A 24458-nucleotide genomic window follows, 5' to 3' on the forward strand; every position below is an offset into this window, starting at 1 on the left:
TCACACCACTTCCCTGTGTCCTTCTTCGGCTTCATGGTGTTGTTCTTTTCTTGCGACTTCGACGGGTTGTCTTGGGTCACCCCGCCTTGGCTTTGTCCTTTGGGCTTCGGATTTGCAGATCCAAAGTCTCGCTTCTTCTGTTTGAACTTTTGCTCGATTTTGACAGCGTATCGGTATGTTGTGCCGAGTGAGGGGATGTTCAAGAACACCATCTCTTCCTGGATGTATCTATGCAGGCAGCCACGGTATTTGAGTACCAGATGCAGCTCAGAATCTTTGATACCCAACTGTGTGCGAAGGGTATGAAAAATGTTTGTGAACTCCCGCACATCTTGGTCTCGTCCCTGCCGCAGTGTGGTCCATTTGATGTATTTGTCCTCATAGCTTCCGACAGGGTAATACTGCTCCTTGATGGCATCCCGGAAGTCATTCCAAGTGGGTGCGGCTGAAAATAGTGAGCCTGTACTTTCATCCTTCTGCTCGCAGTAGGTTTCCCACCAGTCCTTGACGTGGGGGGCTGCTTTGAGAAGAGCGAAAACAATCTTTTCCCGATTTGAAAATTCGTGAACAGAAAAATACCCATCTAGCATATTTAACCATTTATCTACGGCATCTGCGTCTATTTGACCCTCGAAGATGGGGATTTCAAAATTAACTTGTACCTTAAACGGCGTGGCATTTCCAGAGTCGCTTTTGGAAGCCGATGCGTCGCCTCTGGGTAGCCGCTGAAGGATCTGCGCAAAGCTATCCATCATCACGTTCCTTTGCCGCTCGAGCGCTTCTTCGAGCAAGATTTTGATAGGATCTCCTGCCCCCTCGTCTTTCTTCTCATCCGCCATGGGAGGCCGTCGGGATTTGCGAGGCTGGTCTTGCAAAGTTTCGACCAGTTCAAGCCCTAACTCCTTATATCCCGACCTCGTTGGGGACATGCAAAGAAAAACAGAGAAAAAGCAGACCGCTCTGATACCACTGATCCGGATTTAGATGGGAACGCAATAGATTACAGAGATAACCATAAACACAGAGATGTAATAACCATAAATACAGAGATGCCATAACCATAAATACAGAGATGCAGCGGAAATAATACTTCATTTCATTAATGGAAAATACTGAAATATGCTTACAACCAGAAATGGAAATAAACCAGCTAGGGCGATGGTAGCTTATCTCTGAGAAGAGATGTGCGACTACATGCCTCTAAACTGTTTCGAACTGTATTACAATGAGGCTCGAAGGCCTATTTATTGTTGAGAAACAATGGAAAACCCTTCACATCCCGAAACCTAACCCTAGAAGATGAAACGCCAAATTGTGGGCCCCGTTTGGGTAAATTGGTACATCAATTTCTCAGGGTCGTAACTTGGCATACGATCTCCGTTTGACGCGTACGATAGCTCGTTAGAAAGATCTATCCGAGTACTATCACTTTGGGAGGCAACATGGTCCATGTTGCCCCAGAATCCCAAAAAAACGTCGTTTAGGGCCTCAAAACGGCTCCGAAAGTTCAGGACCCGAAAAACTGCTAAAAATAGTAAACTGTGCTACAATTTAGGAAACTGAAAGAGTTGAAAGAGACAGTTGTGGGGGTCCAAATGGGATAGGTGGGTGGCCACCAACATCCACCTGGATCAACTAAGCAATAAATTGTTGTGTTTAAAGGCATCGAAACATGTCTCTAGCCTAAAACATTCTCTAAAACTAGGTGTGTGTTGACACATGAAAGTGTTGTGATCCACTCATGGTGTACCTTGGCAGCTATTATATTAAAAACTCAAAGCAATATTGACAGTGATGCAACTATAAAAAGCAAATAAAACAGAACCAAGGTATTGAAGCAACAATAATAAGCAAACCTTTATTGATATTCTCAATAGGAAGCAATGTTCACTTGCCTTTCAAGGGGGCAACCTCTAGTTGAGTTAAGCACTTGGCACCCAATTACATAACTACTACTACTATAATGAGGCCACCTTGCATTTAATATTACATACTCTAACTACCTAGTGGACCTTACTTAATAAAGATGGCCACTATACATTAAATACCAATTTATTCCCTTAACTGATAGAGTTAAGGTAGGACCTAACATTGGAAGATTCCTTGTTAAAGGGTTATTTCAGGCATGTGGATCATCATCCTTTAGGTTGATTTCAGCACGCTTATTGTTACTTTTGGGTGAGTTAATTCAGTATTTACACTAGCAAGGAGGACGTTGCCATGAGGCATATATTTAGCATGATCAAGATCCGATTTTCTAGCAAAATTAACCAGCACTTGGACTACCTGAGTTGTATAATTGGTGAAAGGTTAGGGCACACTACGTTGAGCAAATCTTCTTTCATGATCAAGTCATCATGCATCCAGTACAAGGGTGTACTTTTTAAAAGTGTTTTGAGGCCTTATCAAGAATCTAATTTTAGCCTATGGAATGCTCCACATGAGGAGTTCAATGTGTGCCTTTTTTACAGTTGCGGAAAGACAGCTTTGTTATTTTTAGAAAAGCATATCACTTTTTTTGAGATGTGCTTTTCAAATTTTGGATAGGGTGCTTTAGATATTTTCAGAAAGGAAAGTCTCCTATGTTTAAAAAACTGTTGTGGATAATTTTAAAAAAGCAAATTGTTGCTATTAGTGGACAAGGATTGTTATTTTTAAAAAAGTATGTTGTTGATATTTTGAAAAAGCCTTGAAGAGCTTCATGAAGCACAGGCATAAATACATGTTAAGGGAGGACAATCAAGTTATTGATTGTTCTTCAGTCTTCTTGTTCTTCAACCATTCTTCTCCTACCTTCTTCTTTTCATGTTGAATTTTCTGAGAAGCATCCTTACATACTCATAATTATAATCCTTAGTGTATCTCTACTGTAAACTTAATCTATTGCCCAAGACTTATATTGGTTAAGGATTCTAGGGCATGATTGCATCCCCCCTAGGATTTTGGTTAGGCTTGATGATAATCTGTTGTTCAGACTGAGTAATTGACTAAGGAGAACTAATTAATGAAAGATAATAATTATTTTATCTCTTTGTTTTATGTTGATGTTAGAATCTTTGAGAACTCATTTTCCTCATCATTTTTATTTGTTTGTAGATTCAGCGTCAGAAGATTTTGGTTGGTAGGATTCAATGATTGGGTTGCTCGACTAATATCTTTGAATTTGCAAGTCTTAATTCCTCCTCGATATCTCGAAGGTAGACTAAGGCACCAGTCACTTTAAATGTAAGAATTTCATAACTTTGAATATCTTTGCATATCTTTGCATTTGCAGGTCTCACTTCCTCCTCGATATCTCCCAGGTAGACTAAGGGACCAGTCACTTTAAATGTAAGAATTTCATATCTTTGAATTTTGAGTTTTGTGGAGCAAATAAGCTAATTGTATTTTGTAGATTTGAAGAATTCAAAAGCAATGTTGCGAACATCGGCATCGGGATAAAATCAACAAGGGTCTGGAAAACAAAAAAATCGTAAAAATGGAAAATATCAATAAAAATCAACAAAATTAAGATACCATAAAATATCTTTAAAAATCAGCAAACATCGACTAGGCAAAAAAATCATGATTTCGAGATAAAACCAGGATTTTTCTTCTTCTTTTTTATGCTGTGGTTCACAGACACTAGGTGGTCGTTACATCCACGAGAAAATCTGGGCAGATCAACCCCAACGGGAATCTTTTAAAGCATGTTGGCCAGACTAGCAGGGCCTAACCCCAAGGGCGTCGAGGAGAATTGACCCTGTGACCTCCCGATCGGCAAGGCACTTAACAACGAGGACTCGACCAGTTGAGCTAACCCTTGGGGCTGATAAAACCGAGATGTTCGCAACACTCAAAAGACCATTACCTCAAACAGTTCCTAAGCTTACCTCCAACTGCATCAAATTCCACAATCAATAAAATAGCTATAATTCAACTCATAGTCAACAAGTTATTAATCAGTGTACGAACAAGCAAGACATTGTTAATCCTCTTTGTAGGCGCCATCTAGGAATGTCGCTAAGACAATCCCCTTGCCTGCAAACTGCAATTTCATGCCTGTTGACCCTGTCACCTACACCTACCTACAAGTTAGTGAGAAAAGCCTTCAAACCCACAAGGTGTGGTTGGTGGCAGGGAACTCAAAGAAGGGGTTGTCACACTAATCCCAACTCTCTCCATTTGAGTTATCTCCTAGGTTAGCTAAGGGGGGTGGTCCCTAATAAAAAGTTAAGTTAAAAGATGTGAGTTTCTAGGAAACTGTTATAGTGAAAATGGATTACTTTTAAGGATTTATGAGCAAATATGAAGTGAGCAACTTGAAATAACAATGTTAATCATTAATATGACAAAAATCATAAAACCAATGCATTATAAGGAATTTGCTCAAAAATTTAAAGATATATTTGCTCAAAGTAAAATGCAATGCCCTCAAAAGAGAAAGCAAAGTAACCCAAAAATGTAAACAAAAATTGTTAACACAAGATATGTAAGATACAAAATGTTTTTGAGATAATACTCTTTACAAATCAAAACATGTGAAAGATATCTTACCAAAACCCATAAATTAATAATTAACTTGGAAATGTAAAAGAAATGAAGTGTTAAACCAAAACATCAATATGCAATTAGACTTGAAGCATGAAAATAAAACACTTGTTTGAAAGGATTACAATACCTGCTTTTGGAATAGACTTTGCATATGAAAACTCAAACCATCAAGAGACAAGTAAAGTAAATGTAATGGAAAGTGCTCTTGGTTAATTCTATTAATTATCTCTACAACAAGATTACAATTTAACTCTTCAATCCTCAGACCTCACCCTCACCCAAAAATATGGATCTCACAGTGAAGAGTCAATAAAGGAGTAGAGGATCCCTAAGATGTCTACTTCAACCAACTTATGTTGGAGGTGAAATTTTAATGAGGCTTGGGGTCTTCCTATACTAAAACGCTTAGATGAAGTGCAAGTTGTGTTAATTCCCCAAATTAAAGTGATGCTACATGCAAATTCTTCGAAGAGATTGATTTGCAATGCTTGAAAATGAAATAGTGTTCAACATAAGTTGCAATTATAACTTCAACTGGAGGAATAAAATTAGCTTGCAAATGTTGCATGTGTCTCATCAATGAATTAAAATGATACAAGTATTTTTCTTGAAAGTAAAATTTGTTTCAAATAGACAATGACAGTAAATTGCTCCAATATTCAAGATAACAATGTAACATAAAAATGAAGCATGTATTCAAGTGCTCATGAAACAATTTACCAAGGTAAATGGAAATAAATCAAAGTTTCTTAAGAATATAAAATGCTTGCATGTGAAGAATGAATTGCCCAAAGTAATGTGTAAGCTTGTGGCTCCAAGCAACAATGAGATAAAAAATGCAAAGCTCAAATGAAATTGTAACAAACTTTAACTTAAAAATGAAATGTGATAGTGAGGTTTTGTTAGTTCTCAATTAAAGCATGCATGTAAGTGAATGAAGTATGAAAGCTTAAACCATGCAAATGTCAATCCACCCAAGAGAAGCCTCCCTCTAAATGGGGAGATAGGATACCATGGGAGAAATCCCAAGCTCCCACAAGCAAATTAGATCTTTTATTAATATTACAATGAGAAGAGGGCCCTTCAAAGTCCTCAACTAAACTTCAAGGAGAGTCCTCACAATAATTGCTTGAAACTTGGACACTAGACCTCCTTTCTTGAGAAAGTAGTGACAAGATCTCACAAAACTTATGCAAGGGAAACAAGGTGTGAGTTTCCTCCAAATGCCCACAGCTTAGAGAGGAAAATGGGCAGCCCTCTAGTGAACTCGACTTGGCCAAAATAAGCCTCAAAAGGGCTCACGACATCCTTGGAAATTGAACCCCCAACATTTGCCAAAGGCCCTGCAAACACTTGTTAGATGTTGCGGGAGATGTTAGCAAACAATCCAAACTATGACTACAAAATAAGTTAAGTATTAGTGAAAAATCAACAAGATAAAATGTATATGTACAATTATAATTTACAAAAGGCTAAGTTAAAGAGAGAGTAAACTCTCGTCTTTGCTTAGCCATCTTCAAGCTCTTAGATAGCAAATGAAAGAAATGAAGTACAATGTTTTTTAAAAGAGATTTAAATTTAGAAGTGTTCAGCTTGTGTACAAGCTATGTGCCAAAACCCCTGCAAAACCACTTTGTAAGATAAGACTATGAAGTCTCAAAGAACAAATGAGAGCTCCTTTAAGAATGTATCAAGAGTGGATTGGTCTCTCCAAAGACTTCCCCTCACGCTTGATTATGTGATCCCAACAAGATGTTCCCTCTACAAAACTTCAATCAAGAATTAGTTCCATATAGATTTAGCAATAAACAATGATAAGAAACTCTAGAGATTTATTTAAAAACAACTAGAGCATTCTATACATAGAGCATACCTCTAAATCAAATGTCAATGCAAGATAGCTCTACATTAACAAATCTACAAAAGCGTATGGAAATAAATTAGATCAAAGCATGAGTAAAAGGAATTATATCAATAATCAACAATTCATCACACTCCCAAAGGAGAAACACCTCATGAATGAAACCCCAAATTCTTTATTAATATTTTTGAAAGTCTACAAGGCACCAACACCTCCGCAAGCATAATAGCTAATAACAATATGATACAAATGAGAACTCAAGGCTCTATTATATAGAACTATGGGTGCCAATCTCAATGTAGAAGTGATTAAACAAGTGGCATGAGGTGACAATCCCAAAGACAAATTCAAATTTGTTGAATGGAGCTCCAATGCCAAGTGTAAAAATCGAATTCTGACAAGTTGACATCATTTTCTTCTTCCTTTATGTGCCAAATTCGAATTTTCGAATTTTATGATGGAATGACAAGTGTATATGGGTAACTCATGTGCGGACAATTTCCCACAAAATTCTCCCCCAAATATTCTCCCAAATCATCCCAAATGTGCATTAACTTCACAAATTTGAATTTCCAAGTAAGCAGTTTTCTCATTTAACGCCAGAAATTCGATTTTATTTGAACACATGTCCTTCCCTTGATTTTAGGAGTCCACATGACCTTGGGACTTCACTTTAACTCCCCCATAATTTTCCACCTCATTTCCACAACATTTAGCATGTGTGGATATTTATTTTTCTCCATTTACTTAATTTTTGGCTTAATTAATTGTCAGATTTCCCACTAAACTTAGGAAAAGTGGGTTTTGAGGATTCAAAAAACATTTTTAACCCCTCAAAGTGTGTCATAGTAGAAATTTGAGGGTGAGAAATGCAAATTTCATTACTCGTGCCCCATACAACCTCTCTAAACATCACTTATTACATTACAAATACAATTTTATTAGCAATTTTCGTAATGCAGAAAATCTAAAAATTTAAAAAATGACTACCTAGACATAACCAAATTCCACGAAATTTTTTGTGTGATCTAGTATGGTAATATACATCGACTCTAGACACTAAGATGTGTTAGGGGCTCAACCTTCAAACCGTCACCCCGCTTTGGGATAAAAAGTGAGTGAAAAAACCCAAAAAATTATATCTCTAAAAAAGAAGGGATAATTAACCAGGTAAAAAAAACACTCCAAGGTGTACTCGTTTGCCAATCGAGTCCCAACATCCTAGGCCTGTTACAGACTCAAAACTCATCATTACTAGTATCACTTATTACAATTCCTCGCAGAGTGTGGAATCTGGGTAGAAGAAAAATGATGAGAAAATAGAAAAAGAGTTTAAAAACTCTGTTGACTGATGATATCTGATGGTATGCGTGTCCTTTGGTACATCCTTGGGCATGGAGTCCTCATATAATCATCAAGTGCCACTCCAGTGGTCAACATTTGGCTCCATATGGGGATGCATGCTAGATACAAAGTGATAGTGTGCAAGAACCTGCAATCTGCATCCACCGACAAAAGACATATATAAGTAGTATCCATTCAAAATATCATCAAATGAAATCAAGTACAGAAAAGAAGAAATGGAAATTTATTCTAAGAGTATCAATGACAATTTATTCATGAAATAAAACTAATTAAACAAAAATGACAATGGATAAGATTAGAAATATGATACAAAAGAATGCCCCATGGCATGAGATGTCTTCAATGAAGTTCATGCTAAGAACCTACTTACTTTCAAGCAGATCCATGGGGTGCTTTTCTGATGTGCCCTATGCAATTCTAAATATCTTAAGACTTTTATCCATCCTAACATTGTGTTGTGCATGGTCATCAGATTTACCAAATCCTTTCCGCTTTTTCTTTTCTTCTTAATAGATTGTGATGTTGATGTTGAGGTGATCAAAGTAGACCTTTTTGCCCGATCTTGAAGATGCTCTAATAAAAAATTCGAGTATCCAAGATTTCTTTGACTTTCCTTTCTCCATTCAGTTTTTGCTCTGACATGGGTGATGGATCAATCTCATAAGTATAAACCTGATTCCCCTCAGTTTCCTTTCTATCCAAGTCTCCATTAATTAGCCATTTTTCAATGGAGTAAATGACCTCCTCATAATGAGATGAAGATTGCTTCAGTGGATTAGGAGGCTTATGATTTGTTTTTTTGTTCTTTTCCTTTTCGTCATCTGACCTAAGCTAGAATTTTTGTACCTGTGATCTTTCCATTTCCTCCAGCCTATTCTGAAAAGTGATCTCATTAGCCTTCACTTATTTCCTTGGCATGATTTGTTTCCATGGTGTTGACTAATTACAGTTGTTTTTCTTCCATGGAGAGCAACTTGTTTTGAAGAGCGGCCATTTGATTTGAATGATTGACTTCCATGGCCTTTATTTCTTGTGCATGATTTACCTCCATGGTCTTAATGAGTTGAACTTGGTTGAGTTGCATATCCTTAATCATTTGAGTCAACTCCTTGATGAGATCCTTATCATTCTCATCAACTTTCAGTTTGATCTTTCTTTCATCTCCATATTTTTATTCAAAGGAGTCAATGATTGATTCTAGAGAATCAAAACTGTTAGCAGGTAATTCTATGAACTAATCCATTGCATTTCCATCTAATGAAAAGATGAAAAGTCTCATTTTAACATCCTCATGGATAATCTCATGGCACTATTTGCTCACACAAAGGTGGAAATTCCTAAGGTGAGTTTCAATATTGATGCCATTGTTACCTAGAAAACTAGGCAACTCTTTAATAGCCTCAATGGCTTCATCTGGAATAAAATTTGGATAGCCTAGAATGTTAGTAAAATCACAAGGGGCGAACAAATCATTCATGATGTCATGCTCACTTGACTCTGAAAGAGAAAATGGATACCAGAGAGAGGCTCCTGTCCAAGATTAGGAAAAAGTCTACAAGAAGCAAGCTTCAAGCAGAAATCCTTGCAGAAAATGAAATAAGTGGAGTCGCCACTTGAACAGGAATCTAACTCTAAAATCCAACATGCAAAAACCAAAAGTTAGTCGTATTTCCCAAGTACAAGAAGACTTGTCCCTGGCAACGGCGCCAAAGATGTTGACCCCGTCACCTACACCTACCTACAAGTTAGTGAGAAAAGCCTTCAACCCCACAAGGTGTGGTTGGTGGCAGGGAACTTAGAGAAGGGGTTGTCACACTAATCTCGGCTCCCTCCATTTGAGCTATCTCTTAGATTAGCTAAGGGGGGTGGTCCCTAATGAAAAGTTAAGTTAAAAGATGTGCGTTTCTAGGAGAGTGTTATAATTAAATGGATTACTTTTAAGGATTTATGAGCAAATATGAAGTGAGAAACTTGAAATAACAATGTTAATCATTAATATGACAAAAACAATAACCAGTGCATTATAAAGAATTTGCTCAACAATTTAAGATATATTTGCTCAAAGTAAAATGCAATGCTCTCAAAAGAGAAAGCAAAGTAACCCTAAAATGTAAACAAAAATTGTTAACATAAGATATGTAAGATACAAAATGTTTTTGAGATAATACTCTTTATAAATCAAAACATGTGAAATATATCTTACCAAACCCCAAAAACTAATAATTAACTTGGAAATAAATGAAATGAAATGATATTTTAAGGTCCACGAGACTAAAAATAGTCTAGGAGACCATTAGTTCCTTATTTTCGCTTTTTGCAATTCAATCCTTTTCCGATTCAAATTGATGATGAGCTGACCCAACCATCCAACAATCCCCTTGCTAAAAAGACAATGCCAAGAAACCGATGCTAACATGTTCTCATAACTTTCATTGATGTCTTTGAATGCATCACATTCCAAAATGAAATGTTTTTCTGATTCCACAACCCCAGATGTGCAAAATGTACACATCCGTTCTTCCCAAGCTTCTTTAGGCCTTTTCCACCGTCCTGTTTCACACCAAAGTTGACGTGAGTTGGTCCTTAATTGAGAAATAAGAACCTTTGCCCTCCACGAAATGCTAGCTCCAATGAACTCTTTTTGTTGTAGATCACACGTAGGGTTGAATTCCTCAATGTAATATTTTTTCATTCTACCCAACTCTTTTCCCCATGCCTTTTTACGAAACTTCTCTATAACAAAATCCTTTAGCTCCTTGTTATTTGTGGGACAAGCATTGAGGTAGATATTCCATTTTTGCATCCATGTGTAGTTTTGTTTCATCCATGTTTTCTTTCTTTCACTCATGTCTTCATTGAAGATAACATTAGGCCATATACTTACTCTCATTTGCTCAATTCTCTTTAGATATCTTATGAGCCACACCATAGCAATTGCTTCAATGGGAGTGGCTCTTGTTTCACTCAACATTATCTCATAAGGTACTGAACTTTTTATTTTGAACTTGCTCATGATCAAGCGTTTTTGGATTTTCTCAATTTGTTTCCATTTTGAGACAGGAGTGATGCTAGCCCACAATTTACATCCATATAGAATCATTGGACAAACTAGGGGTCCAAAAAGCACTTTAATCGTTTTCCAATCCCATAACTTTGTCTCTCTAAATCTGTTTTGAAGAGCATATAATGCTTTCCACCCTCCTAAAATTCTCTTCTTTCTGCAGTCCTCCCAATTGAGTTTGTTGTTGAAATCAATCCCAAGGTACTTGTACTCATTTACTTCTTCAAGAATGGTGTCTTCGAAGAAGAAAATATGTTGGCTCTGCTTCCTTTTATTAGAAAAAATCATTATTTTGGTCTTACTAGTATTGACTTGCATCCTCACTGCTCTAAAAAAAAATGCTCAAGGGTATATAAGTGCATTTGCAATCCATGGGTCGATTTAGAAATCAATACAATATCATCAGCATATAAAAGAAGCTTTATCACAAACTCCCCCAACCGAACACCATCTCCACCTTGCAGATTTAGCCACTCTTCCAATTTATCAATATATAGACCAAAAAGAGTAGGGGATAGAGTACAACCTTGCTTGACTCCAATGTCACTTCTAAAGCTTTTTGAAATACCTGCTACGGTTCTAATTTTGACTTTCACTTCTTCATAAAATCTATGGATAGCAGCTCTATAATGCACAGGAATTTCAAGTTCTTCCATTCTATGCTACAACTTATCCCTAGGGACTGTGTCAAATGCTTTTTTGAAGTCAAGAAAGTAGCGAAATACTTCTTCTTTGTCCTCCCAAACCTTTTCAACAATGTGTCTTAAAGTGATGCCATGATCCACTGTAGAATGTTTCGGCCTAAAACCCGCTTGTCCTCTTGCCCTCTTTTCTTTTACTTCTGCCCACTTACTAATTTTGTCTTCTACCATGCTACCGAAAAGTTTTGCAAACAAAGGATTGATCATAATTGTTTTATAGTTGGATGGATTATTAATGTCTCCAGTTTTAAAAAGGGGTATTGCTAGGCTAGTTGTCCAGTCCCTTGGGAATCCTTGTTGAATGATGTTGTTGAATATTTCCATGATGTGCGGTGCAAGATCGTTCATTCCCCATTTTAGATACACTGCTTGAAGTTCAACCAAGTCCTGTGCCTTTCATGTTTTCAGCTTCTTAATTCCATTCTCCACCTCCTGTAATGTGAAGAGCTTTGATTTTTGTTGATCCTAGGGGGAGACTCTGCCTCAGATTCTTTCTCATAGAGTTGCCTTGAATATTCAAACCATTGATTGGCTGTAATATTATTTTCAATTTGCTTCTTCCTTGGTTGCAGTTCCTGCCAGAAAAGCTTTGGATTATTCTTGCTTAAATATATTAACTCTTCTCTCTTTGTTTGCATGAACTCGTCTTTTTTCCTTTTTATTATCTACTTATATAACTTTACATTCATCTTCTCCTTTCCTGCCTTTTCAAGGTTCTCCTTGCCATTTTGCATTCCTCATCAAACCAAAAGGAAGTGCTAAACCAAGACATCAATATGTAATTAGACTTTGAAGCATGAAAAGAAAACACTTGCTTGAAAGGATTACAATACTTGCTTTTGGAATAGACTTTGCATATGAAAACTCAAACCATCAAAAGACAAGTAAAGTAAATGTAATGGAAAGTGCTCTTTGTTAATTCTATTAATTATCTCTACAACAAGATTACAATTTAACTCTTCAATCCTCAGACCTCACCATTGCCCAAAAATATGGATCTCACGATGACGAGTCAATAGAGGAGTAGAGGATCCCTAAGATGTCTACTTCAACCAACTTATGTTGGAAGTGAAATTTTAATGAGGCTTGAGGCCTTCCTATACTAAAATGCCTAGATGAAGTGCAAGTTGTGTTAATTCCCCAAATTAAAGTGATGCTACATGCAAATGCTTCAAAGAGATTGATTTGCAATGCTTGAAAATGAAATAGTGTTCAACATAAGTTGCAATTATAACTTCAATTGGAGGAATAAAATTAGCTTACAAGTGTTGCATGTGTCTCATCAATGAATTAAAATGATACAAGTAATTTGCTTGAAAGTAAAATTTGTTTCAAATAGACAATGACAATAAATTGCTCCAATATTCAAGATAACAATGTAGCATAAAAATGAAGCATGTATTCAAGTGCTCATGAAACAATTTACCAAGGTAAATGGAAATAAATCAAAGTTTGTTAAGAATATAAAATGCTTGCATGTGAAGAATGAATTGCCCAAAGTAAAGTGTAAGCTTGTGGTTCCAAGCAATAATGAGATAAAGAATGCAAAGCTCAAATGAAATTGTAACAAACTTTAACTTAAAAATGAAATGTGATAGTGAGGTTGTGTTAATTCCCAATTAAAGCGTGCATGTAAATGAATGAAGTATGAAATCTTAAACCATAAAAATGTCAATCCACCCAAGAAAAGCCTCTCTATAAATGGGGAGATAGGATACCATGGGAGAAATCCCAAGCTCCCACAAGCAAATTAGATCTTTTATTAATATTACAATGAGACGAGGGCCCTTCAAAGTCCTCAACTAAACTTCAAGGAGAGTCATCACAACAATTGCTTGAAACTTGGACACTAGACCTCCTTTCTTGAGAAAGTAGTGACAAGATCTTACAAAACTTATTCAAGGGAAACAAGGTGTGAGTTTCCTCCAACGGCCCACGGCTTAGAGAAGAAAATGGACAGCCCTCTAGTGAACTGGACTGAGCCAAAATAAGCCTCAAAAGGGCTCGCAACATCTTTGGAAATTGAACCCCCGACATTTGCCAAAGGTCCTGCAAACACTTGTAAGATGTTGCGAGAGTTGCTCTTCAAAATCTGCCACACAAGAGTTAGCAAACAATCCAAACAATGACTGCAAAATAAGTTAAGTATTAGTGAAAAAATCAACAAGATAAAATGTATATGTACAATTATAATTTACAAAAGGTTAAGCTAAAGAGTGAGAGCTAAGTCACCAGGTTCGTGTTCGAGTTCGAGTTCGGCGACCTTGAAATTCGAATAAAGTTCGGCAACTAAAATTTTGTCGATAAAGTTCGACATAAAAAATTCGAAAAAAAAAATTATATAATATATATATATATATATATATATAATCAATTTAAAGTCAAATTCAAAGTCCATAATGCACATTGCAAAGACATAAGATTATTGCTCAAACATTTAAATCATTTCGACATAATTTTAAATTTTTATAAACCATGAAAGCGAGTGCCAAATTCCAATAAAGAACCAAGTTCCAACTTACCACAATGCCAATGAAACACCAATTCAATTTAAGATGTGAAAGAACAATATGCTTTCCAACTAATCAACTTCAAAAAATATACCAGATCTTTAAGTAACAGAGGTAAGCTCACTGTAGCTTATTACCAAGTATATACCAGTCACTTAATGATGAGATCAGTCCATAAGGTCATGTCCAAGATGCAAAGGAAAATGCCAATGCTTAGGATCCAATTTTAGTGCCAGAGTAAAGTTACTAATTAAAGTGATAAGTGATAGTTTTAGAAATTGATCGAATTTCATATTAATAAGTTTAAAAGATATTTTTCTTAAATTTATTTAAAATTTATATATATATATATAGTGAGATGATATTAAAATAATCACAATATTTTTAATTTCCAATAAATGAAACTATATATAGATAATTTATATAAATTGAGATATTATATGAATTTAACTTCCAATTTGATTAATGAAAATGTATTTACTTTTAATTGTGTTTTTAAATATTTGCACTTTTCCATTGTCTTCCTCCTTTTTAATTTTCACAAATTAAATGATTAGGAAAAAAACTAAACAACAATTGAAACGAAAAGTGACAACGAGGATTTTCCTGCCAAAAATAGAGGGAATCTTTTCGCCAGCTCAACGGCCATAGGATCTGATGTCAACGATGTAATTATTGAGATTACAGCGATTCCTTTTTGAATTTCTATCGGTGGACGCTGGACGGCCCACGTCGTCGGCACGTTTATGCCCGATATGTCGGTCAATTTATGTTTTGAAATGCATCGAAACTAAAACGAAATGAAACCTTTTAATTTAAAGATTTAATTTTATCTGCTATTTCGTTATTTCATTGTGGTTTTTTTTCAATTCTTTTTCCATTGTGATCGGTCTTCATATGAGATTACCAAGACAAACTGCAGTTCCTCATTTTCGCTTTATCAGGAGGCCATGCAGTTGGGTACAGATCCATATCAACCGCCAGAGTCACAAGATGTTTGAATTTTCCATCTTTTTCAGTAAACCGAAAGTTGGCGCTTTTGATATTATCACTCATGCCTCTGTTGGGTCTTCAAGGATGGGTTCAAGCGAAGATACTGCGCAGTTTTGCTGCTGATGCAAAGGTTAAAACTATCACTCAGTATACATCTGCATATTCTTAGTGGAGCTCACAACTTGCCACACACATGCAGTGAAAGCAGGGAGTGTAACTGTGTATCAAACGATTCAAACCCTCCAGACAGCACAAACAATGAAACTAACAATCTAACCCTCCGGCGAACAACGAAACCCGCAATTGATTTGGAAATTTATTTAAAATAGCAAAACAATTCGAACCAAAACGATTTTCTTCGAACCCTAAACGAACTTAATCAATTTTGTTCGTCATTAAATTCGCGTTCGTTATTAAATTCGAGTTCGCCATAAAATTCAGCGAACTTGAACGAATAAGTTCGTATTCGTTTGAAGTTTGGCGAATTTCGAACTTACTCGTTCAAATTCGCCGAACCTGGTGACTAAGAGTGAGAGTAAACTCTTGTCTTTGCTTAGCCATCTTCAAGCTCTTGGATAGCAAATGAAGTACAATGTTTTTTAAAAGAAATTTAAATTTAGAAGTGCTCGGCTTGTGTACAAGCTATGTGCCAAAACTCCTGCAAAACCATTTTGTAAGATAAGACTATGAAGACTCAAAGAACAAATGAGAGCTCATTTAAGAATGTATTAGGAGTGGGTTAGTATCTTCAAAGACTTCCCCTCACGCTTGATTCTGTAATCCAACAAGATGTTCCCTCTACAAAACTTCAATCAAGAATTAGTGCCATATAGATTTAGCAATAAACAATGATTTTAAACCAACTAGAGCATACCTCTAAATCAAATGTCAATGCAAGATAGCTCTACAATAACAAATCTACAAGAGCATATGGAAACAAATTAGATCAAAGCATGAGGAAAAAGAATTATACCAATGATCAACAATTCATCACACTCCCAAAGGAGGAACACCTCATAAATGAAACCCCAAAGTCTTTATTGATATTTTTGAAAGTGTACAAGGCACCAGCGCTTCCGCAAACACAATAGCTAGTAACAATAAGATACAAATGAGAGCTCAGGGCTCTATTATATATAATTCTGGAAGTCAATCTCAGTGTAGAAGTGATTAAAGAAGTGGCATGAGGTGACAATCCCAAAGAGAAATTCGAATTTGTTGAATAGAGCTCCAATGCCAAGTGTAAAAATCGAATTCTGGCAAGTGGACATCATTTTCTTCTTCCCTTATGTGCCAAATTCGAATTTTATGATGGAATGACAAGTGTATATGGGTGGTAACCCATGTGGAGACAATTCCCCACAAAATCTCCACCAAATATTCTCCCAAATCCTCTCAAATGTGCATTAACTTCACAAATTCGAATTTCCAAGTAAGCAGCTTTTTTATTTAATGTCAGAAATTCGATTTTATTTGAACACATGTCCTTTCTTTGATTTTAGGAGTCCACATCACCTTGGGACTTCACTTTAATTCCCCCATAATTTTCCACCTCATTTCCACAACCTTTACCATGTGTGAATATTTATTTTTCTCCATTTATTTAATTTTTGGCTTAATTAATTGACAAATTTCCCACTAAACTTAGGAAAAATGAATTGTGAGGGTTCAAAATACATTTTTAACCCCTCAAAGTGTGTCATAGTAGAAAGTTGGGGTGAGAAGTGCAAATTTTATTATGTATACCCCATACAACTTATCTAGACATCACTTATTACATTACAAATACAATTTTATTAGCAATTTCCACAGTGCAGGAAATCTAAAAAATTTTAAAATGACTACCTAGACATAACCAAATTCCACGAAATTTTTCGTGTGATCTAGTATGGTAATATAGATCAACTCTAGACACTAAAATGTGTTAGGGGCTCAACCTTCAAACCGCCACCCCGACTTTGGGATAAAAAGTGAGTGAAAAAACCAGAAAATTATTCGCCTCTGAAAAAGAAGGGATAATTAACCAGATAAAAAAAACGCTCCAAGGTGTACTCATTTGCTGATCGAGTCCCAACATCCTAGTCCTGTTACAAACTCAAAACTCATCATTACTAGTATCACTTATTACAATTCCCCGCAGGGTGTGGAATCTGGGTACAAGAAAGATGATGAGAAAATAGAAGAAGAGTTTAAAACTCTGTTAACCGATGATATTTGATGGTACACGTGTCCTTTGGTACATCCTTGGGCATGGAGTCTTCATATAATCATCGGGTGCCACTCCAATGGTCAACAATGCCCATCTCCACCTACGAAAAACACATCATCTCCCTTTTCAACATACTCATATCTCACAAACCATACGAAGTCAAATGTCGTGTGTTGGGTGACAAAAAATACAGTTATCAGCTTCTAGAAAAGACAAATATTGCCATATTTATTGTCTTAAAGAGTCATCCCAAAGAGAGATTGGCCTCATCACTCTTCTTTCTTTTCTCAATAATAAAATTTGGACACTCTATTTTTATAAGCCCTATTTCATGGCACTAACAACATTTCACCTTCTTCTTGCCCTCTACATTCTCCTTCAGATAGTTTTATTTTTGCTTGTTATCTTGGCCCTTATTCTTCTTCTTGCTTGTGTCTTTAATAATTGGTGAAAAATAACATTGGTGCTTCATCCAGGATTAACACAACATCCTGCTTCTTGATCTCTTCCTTCAACACGTTGAAGCATGCTTCCTCAAAGTTGAATTTGACCTTAGACCCCAATATCAACATTGTCTCTTCACACGACATAGACATGCTTCCAAGGGGAGTAACATCGGCATATCCATTAGAAACTCAAGCACCATACACTGCCAATTCTTCCATGAGCTATCAAAAAATGTTTTACATGTCCCTATGCTCTCAGATTCATGCATCTTCATAGGAAAATTTTCTTTCCAAGTTGAAGCTTAGTGTTCAAATCCTTCTTTTCATAAATCTGAACCAAGTTGTCATGTGCATCCTTCAAGCTCTTGGCCTAACTTGCAACCAAAAGAATATTGTCATTGTAATGCCCTCTTCTAATTAAATTACCCAAGGAAGGGTGAATTAGCCTATCCAACCTCGTAGGCTATAGTCATTTGTAAAGGGGGGAACCCATTATTTGATGTCATTGGGGTTAACATTGGATCATTTGGGGTAATTGGAGGGAAACTTATGATAAAAGCCAAATTTGGGGCAAAATGGAGGGAAACTTGTTAGCCCCTCAAATCAAAATTAGGAGGGAAGATCCCAAAGAGAATATATTAAAAGGAGAAAGGAGAATCATTTTAATCATCATGGATGGTGGATCTTTCTGATTTTTGGGCTGAGGCTCTTGGAGGGTTTTAAGAGCCCTTTTCTCTGATTGGTTTCGGTGGTAAAAGATTCCACCCTGGGCAATTCCTTCTCTTTACTCTGTTTAACATAATTCCTGAGGCAGCATTCATCTATTTGTGGCAATAAGGGTTTTCCGAGGGTGCAATTCTGTGGAATTGACGTAAATTTCTTTCCATTTGGAAATTTCATAACCCCATTGGGGTATAGTTAAAATGGTTTCCTAGGGGGTTGATTCTCCTACTTCAGACTCCCCAGGTAGAAAAATTATTATCTCCTGGTTAGAAGTCCTCAACTTTCTTCTTCATCCTAGATCATACTCTTGATTCTATTGTTGTCCGCTTTTTTTTTCTTTTTTTTTTTAGTCTTCCAGGATCCAATACTTTATGTTGTAATTTCTTACTCATCCATAGATGTAGTTCTTCTATCGTTATCCTCATTCTTCTAGGCTTCTAGACTTTGTGTTGTAGTACTCCACTAGCCTTGTTGGGTTCTTTGGCTTTGTCTGGGCAGCGAAGGGCTAATCTGTGACAGCGAAGGCCTGTTCAAGGCCTTTCCAGGGACAGTGAGGATCAGCAAGTGAAGTCTGGGCAGAAAAACAGCCCTGCGACCCTATATGAGGCATGTGGCACACCTTGAAGGAGTCCTTCTGTGGCAACTAAATTGTTTAAAGGGTAAATCTTTGGCAGCAGAGTTACCTGAGGCCAAATCTGAGGCAGTGGCCCATCCAATAGTGTTCATCTATGGTAACAGGGGAATTCTGAGGCATTTGGACAGCAGACCATCTGGACAGCCCCCTCTGTGACAGGGTTTGTTTAAGCCCTACTGTGGCTGCAGGTTACCCCTGAAGGGTTCTTACTGGCATCTGCTCATACTGAAGGCCAAATCTGAGGACGCGAGATCATTTCTGAGGTTCTGTTGAGGTCAACGAATTGGTCTGAGGTGGAAACTGTGGCAGCAAACCCCCCTGAGGTCTGGTTTGGGCAGCGAAGGGCTGTTTGGGGCAGCGTAGACTGGTTCAAAGTTTTGCTGGAGCAGTGGCTCACATTCTCTAAGAAAATCTGTTGCAGTGCATTAAGACCAGGGCTTGATCTGGGCAGCAGATCACCCCTGTGACGTTATCCAAGGCGGGTCTGAGGCAGCAAAGAGGCAACGAAATCTGGCTGATTCCTGAGGCTGGTTGTACGGTCAGATTAAGAATATTAGAATTTAGGACAGTAGGGTTTGCTGATGCAATAGCAATTGTTATGAATCTAAACTGTAGTGTGAAATTTGGAAGGACTGTGGGTTTATAACCCATTATGTACTGCTGGATTGGCTTCATGCGTATGAGTTGTTGGTGGAATTAAATGTTGGTTACACTGTTTATTGTATTCAATATTGTCTCTATTTGCAAAAATTGAAAGAATATTGTGATACTAGTTAGAATACAAATCTTGTCATGTGTTCTTTTCAACCCTAAGGGATATTACAGTCACTTAGATGGTGAAATTTGAGCTTGTGACTGCCCATCCTTTATCTCCACTTCTTGGCTTCATTAATTTATGTAGAGCATGGTTTCACCTCATTGCCATTCCCACTATCAAGCAGCTCTCTTTCCAACAATAATGTCTCCATCAAAGTTTCCACGTGCTAAATTTATAGCCATCAAATTGTTGTACCAGATTCTGTGATTCTATAGCAATGCTCATAGCCATATTTAAACTTTTCTATAGAATATTTGTTATCAAGGGCACAACTCAAGGAGAGTTCAATGTAGGAGTTCAAACATGCACAAACTACCTACATATGTGGAACTGTGTAAAAAACCAGAGCATGTAGTCATGACGCACAACACAAGCAAAGATCCATTGCACAGTTATAGGAATTAAAAAACAAATACAGAGACAAGAATTACTACAGCAAGAAACCCTATGTTTAACAACTGCAAACATGAAGTTTCGAACAATACAAATGAGGGAAAGTGCTTCAAATTCACTGACATGCAGAAATGTATACATACAAGAGAAGCACACAAGAAAAACTTGAAACTCCAACCATTCCAAACAGTCCAAACGTTTCAGCTCTATGTAGATGAATCTGTTGACAATGTAGACTCAAAGGCTGTGTATTTACAACAGATGTCACTTGAGCAACTTCCCTTGAACATAGATCACAAAGCTCGTTTACCAAAAACAATTGTAATTGTGGCCCTTTGAATTATGCTTGTGGTTTTCATGTTGGCCCATTAAAGCCTATTTATTTTGTGTTTTAGACACTTGTTTCTTGGATAAAGGGATCATTTAGTATGTGTTTGGACATCGGGATGTACATGTAGATATTTGCTAGTTTGCTTTGAGTGCTCTCACTAGGTCGCATTGCATGGCCTGCAGTGATACTTTGGTTGTAAGTTGTAACATGCATGTAATTGTTTTCAGATAATAAAGGAAAGCTAAGTTGCAAGAAACGTGGCCCTAGGGGGCGTTTCTCCAGGGGAAACGAAACGAAACGCGTTTCTCCGTACCGTACGGCCGGAAACGCGTTTCCAGGCCGTACGGGCCACGTTTCCCCCAAAAAAACATTTGTTTTTTAATTTTTTTTTTCTAATGTAGATCTCTTACATTTGTTTGCCCTAGTGTTGATATGCAGTTCATGGTAATGTTAGTGATATTCTCCTTTATTTTTCATTTTCATCCTTTTACTTAAATTTTTAACATTACCATGAAATGACTCAGGATGTTTGAGAGTGGTTTCGCCGTCATTGGATTTCATATGGAGAAAGTAGAATTTTAGATCTTACTCAAAATCCAGCAGACTTATCTGTTTTTCAGGATTTCAGGATTGGGGGGATTTCAATGTTTCCATTGGATTTTATCATGTACTAGGGTATGGAACTTGTATTTAATCGAGAGAACAAAGCCCTCTATGCAGGGGAGACTCCCAATAATCAAGAGAATGTAGGGTACTAGGGTATGAAACTTGTATTTAATCAAGAGCACTAAGGTCATTCGACTATGCAGGAGGAGACTCCCAATCAACCACGAGACAAAAAATTAGAAATTTCTCGTGGCTGATTTTGGATATTTCTATTTTCATTATGTGATTATTCATGAGTAAATGTGATGTAAATTTAGATACTTATAGTCTATGCATTGACAATTGACAATTTTATCATAATGTAATAAATTAGAATGTATCATATATGCTTTATGATTGCACATATTTCTTAAATTCCTAATATATATATATATATATATATATTCGCGTTTCCCCGTTTCCAAAATTCGGGGAGGTCGCGTTTCGTTTCGCTTCCCGTTTCGGAAACTCGTTTCCGTTTCCCCGTTTCGTGCAACTTAGAAGGAAAGGAATGGCAAGAAGGTTCCTTTCTTTTTAAGTGTCAAACAACTGGCACCGATCAAGAGGTGTGTGACCTGCCAGCCCAACTTAACAGCCATGATGGCTTCTGCTTAACAACAGCCTCCTTATGGGGATGCACCAATCCACAAGGAGCAAACATGTCACATGGGGAAATCAAATCCTGGTGGGGTAATAACAGCACCCAGCTTTCACCTACTTGGCAAACCCCTTTAAAATGCCAAATAATAAAAAATATTCACCGTCCAACAAAGGGGCAATTATTTTTTATTTGCATTTACAAGAGCACTATTATTCTTAGTAGTACGTGCTCCATCATATCTTGCAAAACTCAAAGTAACAAAAAGAAATAAAATTTCAGAGGTACCACGTGATTAATGTTAGAGTAGCCAGTGATCATTCATAATAAAATAAAATATCATTTAGTTTATATTTGACTACCCCTATTGCAGTTTTCTTAGGATTGGAAGAGTTGGAGGTCAATGCAACTCTGCACTTATAAGATCCTCGCATGTGGCTCAGAAGGTCCGCAATAACTATGGTATGTATGAAGTCATAGTCCTAAATGCTAATGATTCATGGCACGCTCCAGTTTACGGTTTACCTCCTTTCAAAGCAGAAAAACAATAAAAGACCATTAATTGGTTTATAGGAGCCCTTCTCCTAAATTTATAAACTTGTTGAAGTGCCAAGGTTAGATTTGTTTCCAGATAATATTCCAGTACAAATGTTAGTTAGTGTCTCTAGGATGAGGGATAACAAATGTTTTTTCCTTAGCATTTGCATAAACAATAGGCCTCTTGAAACTTTTAACATATCCTTCCGCCTAGTTATACACGACCATTTGTCTAGTCCCTGCACTATGTATTCACCCTAACTTTTGATATGCAAGTGATATGACCTACTCTTCACCACTTGAACTGCATCTCTAAGGCAGATATGGCATACCTAATCACTTGGTCTGCATCATGAGGACAGATTATAGATTTTCGAAAGGTCCCTTGAAAATACTCTACATTTCCTACTGGAGATCAAGAAATGGATTTCATCATTTTGCATACTTAAAGAACGACACCCACTAACCAATGCAGTATTAACACCAAACTGGAGTACTTGAGGAACTTTTGGCTGTCACAAACAAATGGCGTTTTGGAACCCATCAAGGAGTAGTGTATCCATGTGTGTTTGCAATTGGTTGACGACTTTTGAAAATTCAATGAACCCATTTGACAGGGCATGCATTTATTCCAGCCATATAAAGATTACAGTTATTCATTTTTGAATATATGTTTATGCGGTTTATACCCAGTGATAACAGTTAATCGAGGAAATGGAATGATGGTACTGGTAAGCTACAAATCATATAGGAAAATTCACAAACCAACTTCAATACCACAATAATGGTTAAAGGAATCATGTCTTTATTTAAAAAAATAAATAAAAAAAGAAACAATTGAATGTATTTTAACCTGGGAGAATGCAGCTGCAGACTTGGGAGAGGTAGGCAGCTCCAGCGTGCGGACGAATCCATGATCCTTGAATAAGTTGGTGGATGTCGAAGCTCTAATGGTACTGGTCCTGCAAATCTGAATCCCGCTGCCTCTTCTCGGCAACGGGTTGGTTTGACAAGAAGTGAAGATGCACAGGGAAGTATGCATACTTCGTCTGTCACGACGCACCATTAAAGAGGCATTCGCAGACCATGGAATGTTGGTGAAAATTAGACTCGTGTGTACCGCATATCTGTAGGTGGTAATCAATTTCATTTTATATGGAGCTCATGCATTTTGGGTTTTTTTGCGAACAAGTAAGCGTAACGAAATTCCTCCTATACATGTACCACTTGTGTGTGCGTGTTTTTTTAAGATGGGGAACTAATATGCATGTACCACTAGCTACAACGGTCACAGCCACACTGGTTATAGGAATCCAGGTGAGAAACCATATACATATTCAACTTTATTCAGCTTCAAGGCAGAGGAGGGATCCTAGTGACAAACTAGGAACATATTCAACTTTATTCTTAGAATAGCCTCTTTCTTTAAATCATTTGGATGAGGTTTAGGTTAATGGGTTATTTCTTTCATTAATCAACGGAACCCTCTTATAAAGGTAAATTATAATGTTGATTTTTTATATCTTTAATGAAATCCAAGGGAATGATTTGTTTAGTTGGTTTAAGTTAATTAAATTGTGTTTTTTTTTCTATTTTTATTGGTTTAAATTATCAAAATGCATATGTGATTTATAAGGTTAAGATTGAATGTTTCCTAACATCACATTACAATTTTTATGTTGATTTACTAAGTGGGTTCATCAAAATAGGGAAAAAAGCATTGATCTAACTAATAATTATTATATATTGTAGGGATGCAAAATAGCTTTAAAAAAAAAAAAAAAATTGTTAAAAAGATAATTAAGATAAACTTTTATCTATATATATATATATATATCTTAAAACCAAATATAATAAAAGAATAAAATTTTAATAATAAGTAACTATTAATTTTGGTAATTTTTAAAAAATATATATATAATACTTTAAATTAATTATAATGTTAATATAATAAATAATTTCAAAATAAATAAATGAAGAAAATTGAAATTATTAAATTAAGTCTTAATAATAATATGTTATTAATATAATGTGAGAAACATTACTTTGTTTTAATATTATTATAATGACTAATATTAATACTATGATATAATAATAATAA

At 36.4% G+C, this 24458-nt stretch overlaps 1 protein-coding gene across 1 annotated transcript in view; it reads right to left on the reverse strand.

The window, feature by feature from the left end:
* Positions 1–23701, reverse strand: part of LOC149255559 (uncharacterized) — a 161269-nt gene extending 137568 nt beyond the window's left edge. The window contains exon 1 of the mRNA XM_089457248.1: positions 23211–23701. Within this exon, the coding sequence (XP_089313374.1) occupies positions 23211–23507 (297 nt within the window). The 5' untranslated portion in view covers positions 23508–23701. The remainder of the gene's footprint in view (positions 1–23210) is intronic.
* Between the last annotated feature and the right edge of the window lie 757 nt (positions 23702–24458).

This window comes from Pinus tabuliformis, chromosome 7 (genome assembly GCF_031772625.1).
Source record: "Pinus tabuliformis cultivar Carrire ecotype Pingquan chromosome 7, CPIR1, whole genome shotgun sequence".
Lineage (NCBI taxonomy): Eukaryota > Viridiplantae > Streptophyta > Pinopsida > Pinales > Pinaceae > Pinus > Pinus tabuliformis.